Source organism: Lutra lutra, chromosome 6 (genome assembly GCF_902655055.1).
Source record: "Lutra lutra chromosome 6, mLutLut1.2, whole genome shotgun sequence".
Taxonomy (NCBI): Eukaryota; Metazoa; Chordata; class Mammalia; order Carnivora; family Mustelidae; genus Lutra; species Lutra lutra.
In genome coordinates this window covers 103,165,681-103,183,925 of record NC_062283.1, presented here as the reverse complement: position 1 = coordinate 103,183,925, position 18,245 = coordinate 103,165,681, and the positions used below count along the sequence as shown (strand labels likewise).

General features: G+C 33.4%; 1 protein-coding gene across 1 annotated transcript in view; it reads left to right on the top strand.

Moving 5' to 3' along the window:
- PHIP (pleckstrin homology domain interacting protein) overlaps positions 1-18,245 on the top strand; it is a 133,794-nt gene that overhangs the window by 101,770 nt on the left and 13,779 nt on the right. Inside the window, 8 exon segments of the mRNA XM_047734612.1 lie at positions 2,434-2,544; positions 2,942-3,004; positions 5,334-5,489; positions 6,743-6,863; positions 9,594-9,719; positions 12,363-12,432; positions 12,774-12,824; positions 13,092-13,241. Of these exon segments, the coding sequence (XP_047590568.1) occupies positions 2,434-2,544; positions 2,942-3,004; positions 5,334-5,489; positions 6,743-6,863; positions 9,594-9,719; positions 12,363-12,432; positions 12,774-12,824; positions 13,092-13,241 (848 nt within the window).

Sequence of the window (18,245 nt, the reverse complement as noted above, 5' to 3'; positions counted from 1 at the left end):
CTACAATTAGAGACATGGGAGTTATCAAAAGAATTTACATTCCCTATAAATTCCATTACACCATTTTCCTGGAAGCTTTGAAAGATGTGTTCTATCAAATAAGGTAATGAACCAAGGAAGGGAAAGACATGAAAGTCCTCCAGGACACAGGAAATCCAGAATAGGAAAGAGCCAAAATGAATTCCCAGTAATAGTAGAAGTCTCAGCATAGCATCTGTACCAGCAAATCTGTAAAATGACCAGTTCAAAAGTTGTTGTCCTCCAAGAGCAAAGTCTTCAGGAAAGACAGAAAATGGAACTGATGAATTATGTAACGTGTCTACTTTGTTGGAAATTATGTCGAAGAATGTTTTATAGTTTAAGCTCTTAAAGCATTTGCTTAATTGTAAATCCAGAGAAACCAATCACACACACAAAAAAAGGTGAAGCAGTTATACAGAATTATAGAAGAAGGGAATTGTGTGCTATTTGGTTCTGTAGCAAACAATATTTATGTAGTTATGATAGAGATGATATAGATTAAATAAAATAGACATAATTACATACAATTATATGGAGAGGTCAATACTAATGTCTAAAATTGGGGAGTGAAGAAATAGCTCTAATTATTTAGAAATCTAAATTTAAGAAATAGTTATAAGAATTAAAGATTTTTTTGGTTTTGATTATAAGCCTTTGGTACACTTGTTTTTTAAATTACTTGCATGTGTCACTGAAAAATTTTATTTTTTTAAAGACCTGCAGCTGCCAGGAAATTGCAGAACAAATATTAGTGGTCAGAATCCAGGAATATTCCAGAAATGAGTTGATAACAACCCTAAGTAAAGAAATATGGCAAGCAATAGACGTATCAAAGAGATATTTCAAATGATGGATGTACATTGGAATTTTCTCACCTGGATCATAGCTGTTTTTTCCTCCCTAAATTCATAGATGAATGATTTCTTCTAAAGTTCGTACTACTTGGTCTTTTATTTCTGAGGAAATAGGCATCTACCTACTGATAGCCATTTAAAATTTTTAAAACTTACTCCAAATGGTATACTCTATTCCCCACTTAATTCATTGTTATATTTCTACAGTATTGTTCATTGTGGTTTAGGCATACATTATCCATTTCTTCCTCTTTAGCATAATGTCTTTAGTGTATGTAGGATCATAAAAAATAGCTCTTTGAAACTCATCATTGTGTTTAAGGTTATGGTGGTGTCAAGAATACCATTTATTAATTATATGGTATCTTCTCACTAAATTCAGTGTCACTAAGATGCATCTAAAGAGCAGTTAGGGACTACCTGATAATAGATCATGTTTTCCTCTTATCACTGGCTGTTAGAATGCTTGAATCTAAATTTAGGCCCCAATGCATACCCATTCAAAGTTAAATATAACTTGAAAACATGCAGTTGTGTTCTATTAACTTACTCCTGGCTCCCAACTTTTCTTCTTTGTCATTAAATTTTTTATCTTTTTTTTTTAATTTTTAATTCTTTTTATGCTGTATGTCTCTATAAACTTTTAAATCGTTTTTGATAAAAAATAAACAAATACTTTTCTCTTTATGGGTTTTGAAAATGAAACTTACTCAGATGAGTTCTAAAATAATTTGTTTGAAATCACACAGATAAGTTATTTGAACTCAAGTCTTTCAGACCCTAACCTATGCTTACTAGGAGAAAAACCACTCCATACTGTGAAAGCCAAGGAAGAAGAAAGAGTGGCAGAAAGGAAGAGAGTGATTTACAGTTTTCATATGACATGGTAGGAAGCTGAGAAGATAGTTTATTAGGGTCTTTGGGGGAAGTAGTTTTAGTGGCAGGATAGTAGCTGAATGCAATTAGGTAAGGAAAGGAACACAAGGAGTGCTGTCTGTTTTATAAAGATTAGTTGTTTTTGTTACTCTCTTGTTTTTATAGCAAAGAGAAAGTGTATACATGAGTGTTGTAACTTCAAGATGATTGACATGAAGGAAGGCAGGTTGGATATTTTCTTTTTATTGTTTCTAGGCTAGAGTCTTAATTGTGGAGGAACTTGCCTATAGAGAGCAAGAAATTAAAAATAAAAATATTTGTTGGGTATAAATTATCTAACCATGCTTTTATTTGAATGAGGAGTTTGGGCATAAACCTAATGATGAATTAAAATTCTAGATTGGTAAAAATGCTTAACCTAAGTGTGAATTTCTCCTGACCCTAATAAGAGGTATGGTACTGGAAACTGGTAAGTCACACTGGTATGTTTATTAAATAACTTTTTTCCCTCAATATTGCCGATTTTATTCATTTATTTATTTTGGAGTGTGTAGGTCACTTTTTGTATGTTTCCTGAAATTATACAATAGTTTAAGTATCTTAAAGGAATATTTTGGGAGAAAGGAGTAACAACAGCAGCAGTAAATTTTAGAGTAATGAGATGGCTTTTATTTTTGTCTAGGTGACCGTTTCAGATCAGTCATAGATGATGCTTGGTGGTTTGGAACAATTGAAAGCCAGGAACCTCTTCAGCCAGAGTACCCTGATAGTTTGTTTCAGTGCTATAACGTTTTGGTAAGGGAGTGTTTGTTGTATTTGAGTTTAGCTTGGTTACCTTATTTGCAGGGGGAGGTGGTGGTGGGGGGATTGGCAGTGCAGAAGAAAATGGAGAGAAAGTCTTAAGCAGGCTCCGGGCCCAATACAGACGGGGCTCAATCTTATGACCCCTGAGATCATGACCTGAGCCGAAATCAGGAGTTGGATGTTTAACCAACTGAGCCACCCAGGCGCCTCCAGCTTGACTTACTTTTAATGTTTTCCCCATCTGTTAATATAAAGTGACAAAGACACTTCTTTTAAGCACTTAAATTCTTTTAAACATTTGAAGCAGTTATTTTTATAATGTGATTTTATAAAACTTGTAACACAGCATTTAGATTTTTTTAACATAGGGATTTTCCTTCCTTTAAGCTGGGACAATGGAGATACAGAAAAGATGAGTCCTTGGGATATGGAGCTTATTCCTAATAATGGTAAGTGTATATTGGGCTTTTTTGTGTTACAAAATTAATTTCTTAAATAAGGAGTCTAATTTGCTGCCTTGTTACTGCTTAGGGTTGTTTTGAAGATCATATAGAAAATACTCATTCTGCAGTTATTTATTGTACACTTGTATTGACCTTGGATTGGAGGTAGGGAAGGCATAGCAGTGAACAAGATAGACATAATCTTGTCCACTTGGAATTTATAATCTAACAGGAAAGATTGAAGTTAGTTAACAGCAAAATATGAAAATTATTGTTCACTCCTGGAAGGTAAGCACTTGGGAACAAAGATTTTTCTTTTTAACTTCAGCAGAACACTTAAAAATTAGACATAAAATTAAGAGTTCAGCCTTTTGAGTGAGACCTAGATTCATACCCTATCACTGCCGTATTCTATCTAGGTCATGTTGGCAAATTCTTTAACAGTCTCAAAACTTCAGATTTTTAGGACTTCAATCTTTGAAATTCTGTAAACTGACACCTTACAGGGCTTCTGTGAGGATTAAATGACATCATGTGTGTAAAGTGCTATTATAGAACCTTACGCATTTAAGGGCCTCCACAAGTAGTAGTTTACTACTGCTAATAATATCTCTTTACTTGCATATGGCCTGATAATTGCCTTAGACTTGGGAGTTAGCCTTAGGCAATAAGTCATCTTCCTGGACTGAGAAAGGCCAGTGTAGCTGAAGCCTGCAGATTGTGTTTTTCATCTACTCCAGTGCCCATTTTTGTTTCTATTTTTAAAAAATACAGCCCACACAATTGCGTATGTATAAAAGGATATGAAAGAATAATATTCAGGATATTAATAATGAGTATTTATAAGGATGGGACTATAATGACTCCACAAATTATTCTTTACGTTATTGTGTATTTTTTTTTCCTACAATATATCACTTTTCCCATCAGATAAGAATAAAGACTTTAAAAAACAAAAGGGAAAAAGATCTTGTGACATAACAGAAATAATCATTTATAATGGAGTTGCTCACTAGTTATTATATTCTAAAAAATCAGAGAAAAGATAACTTGGAAAAGTTAAATCCAATCAGGAAAATCTTAGAAATGAGAAAAAAGACATGCTGATACTATCTAAGAATAGTTTCTAGAAATTATCACTTTGAAAATTTAGTACCAATAACATATTTTTCATCTCACTGCTAAATTAGAGCTTGTTGAAACTATTAAATATCTTTTTATTTGTCAGAGAGAGCACACACAAGCAGAGGTAGCAGCAGGCAGAGGGAGAAGCAGGCTCCCTTTGAGCAAGGAGCCAGATGTGAGACTTGATCCCAGGACCCTGGGATCATGACCCGAGCCAAAGGCAGATGCTTAACTGACTGAACGACCCTGCCATCCTAAAACTATAAAATATCTTGAAGAACTTATAATGATGTTACATAGCTTATCTTTTTTTCTTTTCTTTCTTATGTTTGAGGTTGCAGTCACATTGGACTCCTGTGTATGAGAGAAATGAACCTAGTCAGTGTTGTATTGCTTGGAGTATTTCTTGAAATGAATTAGTGGCATTAATACACTATTTGTTTCCTACCTAATATATCCGTTTGTGAAGGGGGGGATTTTTGTTGTTTCTGTTCTGTCTGCATACATATACATGTGCATCCTATGGTTAATTACATTGTTTGAGGAGGAAGAATTTTGTATACAAATAGTAGCATATTTTCCAGTGTTTCTCTGATGAAATCTAGTTCAGAGAAAATGTTACTTAGCCAGATTTGTAGGTTTTATGTCACCACTGCTTCCTAATGTATGCAGAAAGGCATACCTTCATAATTTAAAAGCAATAAACATGAATCATCTGTTAATATTGATAATTCTCTCTGTTCCTACACTAAAAAAAAGTTAAGTCTAAGACTTTGAAGTGCTTGTGAAAAACACCACTTTGGTTCAGTTTCACCTTGTGTATGTTTTATTAAAATAAATATGGAGATTATATCATGAAAAGATTCAGAAAACTTGCAAGGTTAAGCATCATTTTATAGAAATACTTTGTCCTTTATTTGAAACTGAGAGCAAAGCAAATTGTCAGGTATAATTTGGAGAAGTAATTATATGCTCAGCTAGAGAATTATTTATATTATTTATAAAATTATTTATAAAATTAATGTTTTAAAATACAAATTTTATTGACCTTGAAACATACTTTTTTTTTAAATAAAATACACACTAACCAGATCTTTACAAAATTATATTTTAAATTTTTGACAATGTGAACTCTCTACTTTCTAAAGGTAACCTGAATGGTAGCAGAAATCACAAATTTTCACTAAATTTGCTTTTTTGTGTATTTCAGCTGTATTTCCTGAAGAACTGGGTACTAGTGTTCCTTTAACTGATGTTGAATGCAGATCGTTGATCTATAAACCTCTTGATGGAGAATGGGGTTCCAATCCCAGGGATGAAGAATGTGAAAGAATTGTTGCAGGAATAAACCAGTTGATGACACTAGGTAAATAATAATAGTAACACAAGAATATAGAAAAAGCTGGCAGAAAAGCAAAGGAAAAGAAAAATCTTATTCATTAAAATTTCTTTTGCAATATCATGTCAGTGGTTTTCAAACATTTTAAGTGGAATTTCTTTCTTTTTCTAAAATGAGACTGTACATAGGTTTTTGGGTATCTAGAACAATTAAAATGGGGTTGCTATAGCTGAATTTTAGAGTGAGGGCCCCCAGAAATGCGAGGGGTACCTGTGAAAAGTCTGGATCCTTCAGAACTTGATTTGAAATCCTTCAACCTAAGTAAGCTGATATGATGTGAATTTGGAGAGAAGGATTGAAAGGTAAATTACAAATATATGGATAGCTGTCCCAGGTCTCCCCTTAACTAACGGGAAGAAAGATAATACTGAACTGCTTTGTCTCATTAAAAAAAAAAAAAAACAGTGCCACAGAACTTGTTGTTATTTGATTCTGGGCTTTTAAAACAACTTTAAACGAGTATGGTGGTTTGTAGCAATCCCCTGTCAGTAAGGAATCAGACTTCAAAGAGGAAAAAGTTATGATTTGAGGTGAAGAGACTGGAGACATATTGGATAATATTTTCATCTGAAGTCTTTTTTAATATGCCAACACTTTATTTAAAGAGTATCATAAATATCTTAAATAATTTTAGTAGTATTTTAGCATAGGAGGTTGTCTTATACTGTGTATGAGTGAGCCTAAATAAATAAATAAATAAATAAAAAGCCGTCTTTGCCAGGTTCAGTTTACTGTGTGCCATTTGGTCAGTGACATTGAGTCAAAGACTTCTGGATCCATTTCTTCTCTGAGTGCTTGCATGATATTTCACAGAATTAAGTTAAGGCGATAAGTTTTGAGGAAAGTCAGGTTACATTTGGATGGAATGTGTTATTATATTATTGACAGAATGACTGTCAAAAACCTACAGATTCAGGAATGGCTAGGTTTTTTAGTACAGAAATGTATGTGTACTTAATAGGTCAGATTTATGTATTGTCTGTCATTTCTTGTCTTCTAAGGGAATCTGAATAACAGATATACCTAGAATTTTGCAGTGTAAATGTAGACATAATAAGCAGTGAGACTGTATTAGTCTAGCTAAACTGTATTTACTATGAAAAGACAATGGCAGTCTAATGGTTTTGTGGATCAGAATTTATCTTAAATCAAGCAGAATTGTCTGTGGAGTATTTTAAACAGTAAAAAAATAAACATATAAGCTATTTTTTTAATTCTAGATATTGCTTCAGCATTTGTGGCCCCTGTGGATCTACAAGCCTATCCCATGTATTGCACTGTAGTGGCATATCCAACGGATTTAAGTACAATTAAACAAAGACTGGAAAACAGGTTTTACAGGTTAGAACCCATTTGCTGTAGCTGCTACCAAAAGAAAACTAAATGATCCTTGAGTGTTTCTGAAACTTCACTGTGCATACAAATCACCTGGAGATTTTTTTTTTTTTTTAATGCAGTCTATATTTCAGTAATTTTAGTGGGACCTGAAGGTTCTGCATTTCTAACAAGTTCTCTGGGATGCTGATGCTGCTGGTCTGTAGATTTGGAACATGATTCATAGATAGTTTTTTCTAGTTGCTAATATGAGTTGGTGCTGTCTTCATACTATAATTTATAAAGCATGCCAGAGTATCTCGTTTTCTTTTAGACATCACATTGAAATATTTTTTCATAGAACAATATTAAAAAGTTGCATATTTTTTTCTTATTTTGTTTATATTTAGCTTATAAATACTTGAAGTTGAGAATTCAGGATATTTTTCATAGTTGTAGGTTAGCTTGAAATGATGGAGTTAACAAAGACCTAATTTCAGTTAATTTGCATTGTCTAGTTAACAATTTCAGTAAACATTGAGTTCTAATCTTGGAAAGGCATTGTAGTTTATTGCCTGGAATGTCTTTACAGAAAAGTGAATTTAAGCCTATAGCTTTCACATCAAAAAGTCATACTTCTAGTTTTCATAACTTTTGCTTAGAAGACTAACAACATTTTATTGGTTGGTTGGTTTATTTATTTATTTATTAGAGAGCAGGAGTGGTGGGGGTAGGGGAGGGGAAAGAATCTTGGGGCTCTGTCTTAACAACCTTGAGATCATGACCTAAGCTGAAATCTAGAGTCAGATGCTTAACCATCTGAGCCACCCGGGCACCCCACAACATTTTAATTTAAATAATTGCATTTTTAAAAGTTCTTTTTGTGGCCAATTTTGTATTACTGCAGTTCTTTACATTATATTATTCATTTTAACTTAGAGAAACTTTTATTTATATATATATATTTTTTTTTTTTTTTTTAAGATTTTTATTTATTTGACAGAGAGAGAGAAAACACAAGCAGGGGAGAGGGAGAAGCAGACTCTCCACTTGTCAGGGAGCCTGACGTGGGGCTCGATCCCAGGACTCTGGGATTAGGACCTGAGCTGATAGCAGACATTTAACCAACTGAGCCACCCAGGCGCCCCAGTATTTTGTATTTATATTTTTAATATAAAATGTGCCTTTGGTGGGTTTTTTTACTTAAATTATGATTCTAATTTGGTACTTTGTATTCCTGCACTGAAAACACTGTTTATTATTTCTTAACTTACTAAAGCAGGGTTTCTCAACAAAAGCATTCCTGATAATTAGGGATAGGAAATTCTTCATTGTGAGGGGCTATCCTTGCCTCTACTACTGAGGTGCCGATAGCAGCCCTTAATTGTAAAAAAGAAAAATGTCTTTTAACATTGCCAAATATGACATAGAATCACTTACCCAGAATCATTGAGAATCACTGGGTAAAGAAAACTAAGATGTTGGATTTGAGTTTCTAAAGATTGTTCTGATCTTGGTTAGGTTTGCAAATTATTTGTCAAAAGCATAGAGATGAGCAGGAAATTACTGTATGTGCCTCCCAGCCATCTTACCTTCATAGTACACTTCTTTAAATCTTTTTCAATACCACATGTTAGAAGTTTAAGTTAAAATGGAGAAGAAATTTTTAGCGACATCCTTTTCCCTAGACCCTTAAGTTGCGCTAAGCCTTAGTAATAGGACTTAGTGCTTGAGAGATGGAACAAGATAGGGGAGAATACATTTCTTTACATTCAAGGGAGATAGAGTTGTTACTATACAGTAATTGTTGGACTACAGCTACAAAGATAAGCTTCTGACATCTCCCACTATTGTTGTAAATATACTCATAGAAATACTGCTCAAAAAAAAAAAAAAAGAAATACTGCTCAACATGGTAACCAATAAGGTGTATTGTATTTCAGGGTACATTACAGCTTAAACAGGCTTTTTGGGCATTAGCTTAGCTTAGTAGCCAATATAAGAAAAATCTAAGAACACAAACCTTCCACAAATTAGAAACTGCCTATTTTTGAACCTAATTAATAGACCGAAATTATGTTCTTATTTAATAAAATTATGCCTTCATGTGCTTTTTCACTGTTCCAGCTTTTTTTTGTTTCTCCCTTACTCATTGGCTTCAGATTTCTTGCAGTTTATGGTTTCCTCTCTGATACTGCTGGATCTGTCTCTTGTTAAACCACTACTAATCAGTTTGCCCTGCTTGGCATTAATCTAAAACCTTATTTTACAGTTCTGTAAAGTACCCTGAAGATGCCTGTGGTTCTGTTTTAGAATATGTAAACCTTGTGTGTATGCTTCTATCCATAATTGTATATATTTTTTTAAGTTATATATAATTGTATTTCTGTTCACACATCAGTATCAGTAATATTTTCTAAGTATTTTCTTCCTTGTTATTTTAAGTAGAACTGGACCGTATATTGGATGATATTCCAGAAGTTATCTTTGGATTTTTCTTTACATTCAGAAAGAAAAGAAGACACTCAGTAATCTAGTGTGTCTAAACTGGTGCGACATTGTCTATGCAAATACACAATGTTGCTTCTCTTTAATTTCCTCTAAAACAGTTGAGGTTATATATTTTCTTAAATTTTAAACTTTTGAGTCTTGTAATTGGAAAGATTGTAATTGAAAAGTTAGAATGCCTTGGTTTTAAATTATGTACAAATATTTTTAAATATAATGATGTTAAGACTTATGTTTTGTTTGTTTAAGGCGAGTTTCTTCCCTAATGTGGGAAGTTCGATACATAGAGCATAATACACGGACATTTAATGAGCCTGGAAGCCCTATTGTGAAATCTGCTAAGTTTGTGACTGATCTTCTTCTACATTTCATAAAGTGAGTTGTTTTTTCATACTTAATTTGTCATTATTTGAAGATGTAAAATATAAAAATGTAAAATCAATTATATATATGTCACATGCTGTGCTGTAAACTAGTTCCATTCAAAATAGAAAGTATATAACGTCTGTCTAAACATCATGAAAGTTGTGTTACAGTTGTGTTCTACCGTTAACATTTAAAAAATGGATCCTTCTCTAAATCTAACCGTTGGACAGTAATAATGAGGGTAAGCATGTATAGAACATACAATGTTTTACCTAAAATAGTTCTTCTAAACCAAATAATAATTACAGGTAGGAGATATCTCTATCTGTAATTAACAGCTAAGGAAACCGTTTTAGAGGTGTACATGTTTAATTTTCGCAGTAAATGAGTGTCTTCCGTCTAAGAAATTCTCATCTTAACATTATATTGCCCCTGACAAGTTTGTAAAAAGTATTTAAGTAGTCCAATCAGAAACTAAATTTAACTTTCAAGATTCTTCTTAAAATTCAGGTTTACTTCCTCATTCATTGATCTTAAACCAAGAATAATAACTATAGCTATTTAAGGGAGCAACACTTTTATATTTTACCTTAGGAATTGTATATAGCCGAAGAATGAATTGAGCCTTCTAAACTGAAACCGGACGAATGACTCCTGTTCGGTATAAAGTACTACTCTTGAGTTCATATTAAGGTTATTTTTATTGGATAATTTTTTCCAGTAAAGAGAGAATATATTTTATAATTTAAGTTTAAGTAGTCACCGGCTGTTAACTGTCATTTTCACATGCAGGGATTATTGAGGTGCATTAAAAAACATCTGTAGCTTCATTCTCATTACTCAGAATAATCATAGGGTGCCATATTGTGGTGTTACGGGTTTGTTTTTGATAAGGAATATAGGTAATTTCAATGTAAGAAAACACCAAAGGGAATTAGTACAATAAATGTTATATCCTACGCTTTACCTTATTTCTCTAAAGAAACCTGTTGCCTTCCAAATGGTTTGGAAGCTATTTTTATTATACTTGTGCCCCCACCCTTAAAACTGGTAATTAAGAATTAGTTATCCTTGGAAGATTGTTTATATAACTTAATTATAATGGGTTGTAATATTTTAATTATAAAGAGTATATAATTTTGAATTATATGTATATTTCTTTTTCCAGAGACAGGAATTAATAAAATTGCGTGATATATAAATTCACACTTTAGTGAAATAATTTAGATGAAACAATTATTTTTATATTTGGAATAGTCTATAAAAATGTATTCCTTTCAAATGTTATTTTGAAATACCTTATTAGATTAGTATTTAAAGCATTTATATTGTATATATCTAAAAATCCCTGGCATTTCTTAGAGGTACATAACAAATGTTTATACACTTTTAGCTGACAGTAATTTTCAAATGTTAGGTATATCTTGCAATTTTGATTATTCTATTTTTTAATTGAGTTATTTTGCCAAATTTCAAGCAATAGGTTATATAATCAGGTGATATGAGAGATACTTGAGAGAGAAATGTATATTTACCCTCAGTATAATTTCATAGATAAATTTTTTAAGAAATTTTAAGGAAAAACTAACAAGGGAGTCTATGTGAAAGTTTAGATGAGGATCACTTCTAGCTTATGACAGTGCAGTTTTAGGTACAGGGGAGAAGTGTGTTAGGTTGTTATGGACAAGGTAGATATTGAGAGATTTAGGAGAAATTAGATGAAAGGAAAGCCATTCTAGGGTTAAGGAGTGGCATGAGGTAGGAAAGTAAAGGGTTACTAAGGGAATTAAGTAATTTAAATCAGGTGAAGTAGAGAGTACAAGAGCAGCAGTAAATCACAAATTTGAGTCAGATCGCTGGAGATCTTGAATACATTTCTAATCTTAACTCATAGAGAAGAGACAAAAAGCATAAATAGCAGATTGGTTGCTACATCTAACTAACTAAGAGATGAGGGTTTAATTTATGGAAATGAGAAAGAGGCAGAAGCAAAGAGATTTTGAAGGAAGAAACACAGAACTTGGCCAGTGATTGGGTTAATAAGGAGGCACAAGGGAAAGAATAGTGAAAACCCATGCATTACTCTAAGAATAGTAATGCTGTTGGAAATAGGAGGAGGTGAAGAGTGGCTGGGAAATGAAAATAAGGTTTAAACATGTGAAATTTTAGATGATGGTAGGAATCTCAGAAGAGTCCGACCAAATTATAGGAACTTAGAATTCATTTACACAGATAAACTACAGATACATAAGATTAAAGGGCAAAAGCTGTAGTGACAAGGGAAGATGACTAAAAAACAAAATTTTAGGGAATGACTAAACATTTAAGGATGAAAAGAAGCAGAAGACAGGACGTGTAATAGCTTTCCCTTGTGTGCTGAGGAATGGAAGGTGTTCACCATATAGCAGTGATCGGAATAAAGACTGTAAAGGTGGGAATTGGGTTTCATGTAATGAAATAGACCAGACTGGAAGCTCCACATAGGGTGGAGGGACGGGGGTAGGTGGGTGGGTATACAGTTTTGAAGTCAACCAATGAAGAAAGCCTTTAGCTTCAAACTTTATCTTAAAATCTGGTTTTGTTAACAGAATTAAAGGGAAAAAAAATCTTAACAACTCCAATCTTGTATACTAACATTGCCTTGTTGTTTAGGGATCAGACTTGTTACAACTTAATTCCACTGTACAATTCAATGAAGAAGAAAGTTTTGTCTGACTCTGAGGTATTTCATATTTCGTATTTCATCATTCAGACTATGTTGGTCTTTTTTTATATATAAGAAATTTACACAGTATTTTTCAGATAAATGCTATTATGAAAATTAGTTTTGGCTAATGCTGTAGTTTCAAAAAAGTGGTCCAGAATTTTCTTGTTCTAGTTATTAAAACATTGTGGTGGGGGGGACTTTCTAATGAATCCGTAAAATGTTCCAGCATACGTTGTGGGTTTTCCAAAGTGTAAAGGTAATAATTGGCATATAAACAGCTATAATATTCTATGAACTCTAAAGACTATAATGAAGTCTAGAATGTTTAATGAACATGATACATTCTTATTTCAAAGGAAGAAGAGAAAGATGCTGATGTGCCAGGAACTTCAACCCGAAAAAGAAAGGTAAGATACTTTTCATTTTAGCAGGAGTGCTTTATATGAATTAAAATGTATTAAAAGTATTTTTGTTTAACTTACAGTATTTTTAAAGACAGATTAAGTGTTACTTCAAATATCTATCACAAAATACATGGTTTTCAGAACTAGGTGAATGATATTTTCTATTATTTAAATTAACTATATTACCTAATTATATGAGACTGCCTTAAAAATGCAAATTTTACTGTATAAATGTTACTTTATTATTATATTTGAACATTTTCATTTTAGGACCATCAGCCTAGAAGAAGATTACGTAACAGAGCTCAGTCTTACGATATCCAAGCATGGAAGAAACAATGTCAAGAATTGTTAAATCTCATATTTCAGTGTGAAGATTCTGAGCCTTTCCGCCAGCCAGTAGATCTCCTTGAATATCCAGTAAGTATTTTTGGAAATATTTTCCTTACCTGTCAGTTTGCTATATAGCTCATATATAACAATTAGCCATTTACATTGTTATTTCTTATAATTATCATTTATTTCTTCATTATTAAATACATGTTGTCATGTATTTGGTTATGTGGAGCATCTAAGTCAAGTAGTATGGTATTTAAAATAGAAAGAACCTTAAACTAAGACTCCACAAAGAATTGGTTTAGAGTATTTAAGAGTATTTCTGAAATACTGTATACTTCATCAAATCTAAAATACCAATGACTGACTTTAATGTACCACTGAGAAAGAGGAATGAAATGCTGCCAATTAAATTTGAACTTGTTATTTTGGTTTAAGAGATAAAATGGAGAGATTAGAAGCATAAGACAAAAAAGACCTTACTTGAGTGGGAAAAGGAGTGAGGCAGGTATTTTTAAAAATTTAAACTAAATACAATTTCGGAAAATGAAATGTAAAATCATTGAAATTAAGCTTTCGGAAGATTAGGAGAGATATGGTAGATAGATGAAAAAATTCAGTGAGAGAGAGAGTAGAAGAATGGGAGAGGGGCAGTATTTGAGGAATTAATGGCATTTTCTAGGGTGGAGAAACATTTGACAAAGCATGACTCCTGACCAGGATATATATATGTATGAAAAAATATTTTCCTAGAATAATAGTCAAAAAGCACAACTCTGAGGACAAAAGAAAAATGTTAAAACAACCATACAAAAAATATGGGAGGGACCTATTTCCATGACTCTCCATAATTATACTTAGGTGTCTAGAACCTAAACATTAAAGCTTTTATCTGTCTCTTCCTTTCTGGGGAAAATTTCAGAATACAAATATCTACTCTGTGTGTGTGTGTGTGTGTGTGTGTGTGTGTGTGTGTGTGTGTGTATGAGTGGCCTTATATATCCAATTCTGGATACTGGCACAGTATCCATTTTACTAATGTTGAACTGAGGCTCACATTAAGCATCTCTCCAATATATGTAACTGTTTGTTGGCAAAGTGAGAACAAGAGCCCATATTGTGTATATCTTATGCACCAGAGCTATATGCAGTATTCCTAGAGAGTAACTAATTTATAAGAATGTAGTTTCTCATAAGTATTTAAAATAATGAGAACAGTATTTAGACCTTCTCCTTCCACCAGCCAAAAGTATTAGCAGACAAGTAGAAGAAACAAGAAAAAATTCTAATTTGATTACTTGTTTCTTATAGTACCCTTTGATGGAGGGTTGTGTGAAGACTTAGGACTATTTACTTTTTTTTTTTTTTTAAGATTTTATTAATCTATTTGGCAGACAAAGATCACAAGTAGAGAGGCAGGCAGAGAGAGGGGGGAAGCAGGCTCCCTGCTGAGCAGAGAGCCCAGTGCGGGGCTCGATCCCAGGACCCTGGGATCATGACCTGAGCTGAAGGCAGAGGCTTAACCCACTGAGCCACCCAGGTGCCCCAGGACTATTTACTTTTTTTATTACTGTTATCAAGGAGAAAACTGGATTTATCACTTTTTATATTTCAGAATTAACTCTTAACTGTCAGCCTAACTCTAGCAGGATACTTAAAGCAGTCATATTCTTCATACTTCAGATTTTTTATTGAATTTAATCAAATATTTAAAGCAAGATTTTAAAAATTAAATTTTTATGCAAATTAGCATGCTAAATATTCTATCCCATTCATTTATTCAACAGAGGTGTATTGAGTGGTTACCATATACTATACTGACTAATGGAAATCCATGATACAAATCAGAAAAATGAGATGTTTTACATAAATATATTTAACATTTCCCTAAAATCTGTGAAGTTTGTAAAGACAATATGTCATAATATTCAATATCCAAGTAATTATAGTTTGTGTCAAAGTTGTTAGTTACCCTTAAGAGGTTAGAGAGGTTAGACACTGTTCAGATGATGTTACCATTGCATAAAGCAATTTCATAACTTCTTTAACTTACCCCCTCACCCACCACACACAGCTATCTTAAGAGTCAAGGTTTCAGGGACACCTGGGTGGCTCAGTTGGTAAAGCATCTGCCTTTGTCTCAAGTGATGATCCCAGGGTCTTGAGATCAAGTCCCCCATCGGGCTCCTTGCTCATCAGGGAACCCGCTTCTCCCTCTGCCTACCACTCCTCCTGCTTGTGCTTTCTCTCTCTCATTCTCTCTCTCTGACAAATAAATAAATAAAATCTTTAAAAAAAAAAAAAGAGTCAAGGTTTCAGATACATACTTTTTTTAAGGCCATTTTATGATTTCATTTCACAGGAAAATCTGAAATTACAATTTACATTTTGGATATGTTGTTCTTTTCTATTTCTATCTTTTAAGTTTTTATTTTCATTCCAGTTAACATACACTGTGGTGTTAGTTTCAGGTGTGCAGTGTAGTGATTCAGCACTTTCATACATCACCCTGTGCTCATGATGACAAGTGCGGTCTTTAGTCCCTTTTAGTAACCATTAGTTCTCTATAATTAAAAGTCCGTTTCTTACTTAGTCTCTCTCTTTCTCTTTTTCCCCATTGCTTTTTTGTTTTGTTTCTGAAATTCTATGCATGAGTGAAACCCTGTAGTATTTGTCTTTCTCTGACTGATTTATTTTGCTTAGCATTATACTCTCTAGCTCCATTTGTGTCCTTGCAGATGGCAAGATTTCATTCTTTTTTATGGATGAGTAATAGTCCACTGTGTGTGTGTGTGTGTGTGTGTGTGTGTGTATCACATCTTATTTATCCATTCTTCAGTAATGCTGCTATAAACATATAGGTTCATGTATCCTTTTTTTAGTTTTCTTGTATTCTTTGGTTAAATACTCAGTAATGAGATTGTTAGATCATAGGGTAGTTCTATTTTTAATTTTTTGAGGAACCTCTATACTGTTTTCTCCTGTGGCTGTACCAGTTTGCATTCCCACCAACAATGTATGGATGTCCCTTTTTCTCCACATCCTTGCCAACACCTATTGTTTATTGTGTTGTTGCCATTCTGACAGGTGTGAGGTGATATCTCATTACAATAATGTTTTGATTTGCATTTCCCTGATGGTAAGTGATGATGAGCATCTTTTCATGTATCTCTTGGCCATCTATATTTCTTTAGAGAAATGTCTGTCCATGCCTTCTTACCATTTTTAATCAGATTACTTGTTTTGAGGATGTTGAGTTTTATAAGTTCTTTGTATGTTTTGGATATAACCCTTTATGGGATGTTATTTGCAAAGACCTTCTCCCATTCCACAGGTTGCCTTTAGTTTTGTCACTTGTTTACTTCACTGTGTAGAAGCTTTTTATTTTGATGTAGTCCCAATTGTTTATTTTTGCTTTTGTTTCCCTTGCCTCAGAATACATATCTAGAAAAAAGTTGTTATGGCTGATAGCAAAGAGATTACTGCCTATGTTCTTTTCTAGGATTTTTATGGTTTCAGGTCTCACATTTAGTTCTTTAATCCATTTTGAATTTAATTTTTTGTGTGACACCAGTGTATTTTAATAATTTTGTATATATTGTAAATACCTGAGCAACGACTTAAAAAAATTATAACAGAGAGTTACAGTAATAAACATAATGCATGAATCAAATGAAATCAGTTCAAGTAATCCACGGGAAGATTGGGGGAAAAAATAAACAGCAAAACAAATAGAAAACAATAAAATGACAAATGTAATTGAAATCATATAGTGTGTTTTCCAGCCACAGTGAAATCAAACCAAAAATAAAAGTAACAGGAAAATCTCTGATCACTTAATTGATAACTAAATAAATATGCCTCCAAATAATCTTTGAGATCAAAGAAGTCTTATGGGAAATAAAACACATTGAACTAATAAATGAAAATACAACGTCAAAATTTGTAGGGTGAAGCTAAAACAATGCAGGGAAATTTATATCACTAAATAGTACATCAGAAGAAAAGTCTCAAATCAGTAACCCATGCTCTTTCATCAAGAACCTAGAAAAATAAAAATAAAACTAACCTACAGTGAGAAGATGGGAAATACAAAAAGCAAAATTGAATGAAACCAAAAATAGAAAAACAATAGAGAAAATCAATAAAATGGTGTTTTTATCCAGGGATGTAAGATTCATTCAGTATTCAAAAATCAGTCAGTGTAATTCATCATATTAAAAGAAATTACATGCAGGGGCGCCTGGGTGGCTCAGTGGGTTAAGCCTCTGCCTTCAGCTCGGGTTATGATCCCAAGGTCCTGGGATCAAGCCCCGTATTGGGCTCTCTGCTCGGCGGGGAGCCTGCTTCCCCCCTTCTCTCTGCCAGCCTCTCTGCCTACTTGTGATCTCTGTCTGTCAAATAAATAAATAAAATCTTATAAAAAAAATAAAATAAAATAAATTACATGATCATATCAATTAATGCATTTGAAAAAGCATTTGACAAAATGCAATACCCATTTGTTCTAAGAATGTACATGTTAGATATGGTTTTATATGGTACAGTCAACATTGCCACAGGAGGAAATGATTATGGGGCTTAAAAGGAAATTTAATGTGTGTACAAGTCCCAGAGATGTTGCCATTGAATGCCAGTTAGAACCACAAAGGAAACAGCAGGTTTCGGTCCAGTGGCAGGAAACAGGAGTAAGGGAGATACTTAAGCCAGAGCCTTTATTGCACTCTATTTCTATGAGAGAGTCAAGACAGAGGGTGAACACTTTAGGACTGGCTAGTTTGAATAATTCCAATGGGCTTTGGGGCAGAGGGGTGGTCTCTAGTTGTCTGGTAACTGAACCTTAGGACAATTCAAAGCAGAGGAAATACTGGCTTGGTGTGTTGGAATTAGATAAGGAGATGGTTGGTTTACATATGAAAGATGTGTTCTCAGTGCAGCTTTTTGCTGTCTTTAAGAATTGGTTGGCCCGGGCGCCTGGGTGGCTCAGTGGGTTGAGCCGCTGCCTTCGGCTCAGGTCATGATCCCAGGTCCTGGGTTCGAGCCCCGCATCGGGCTTTCTGCTCAGCAGGGAGCCTGCTTCCTCCTCTC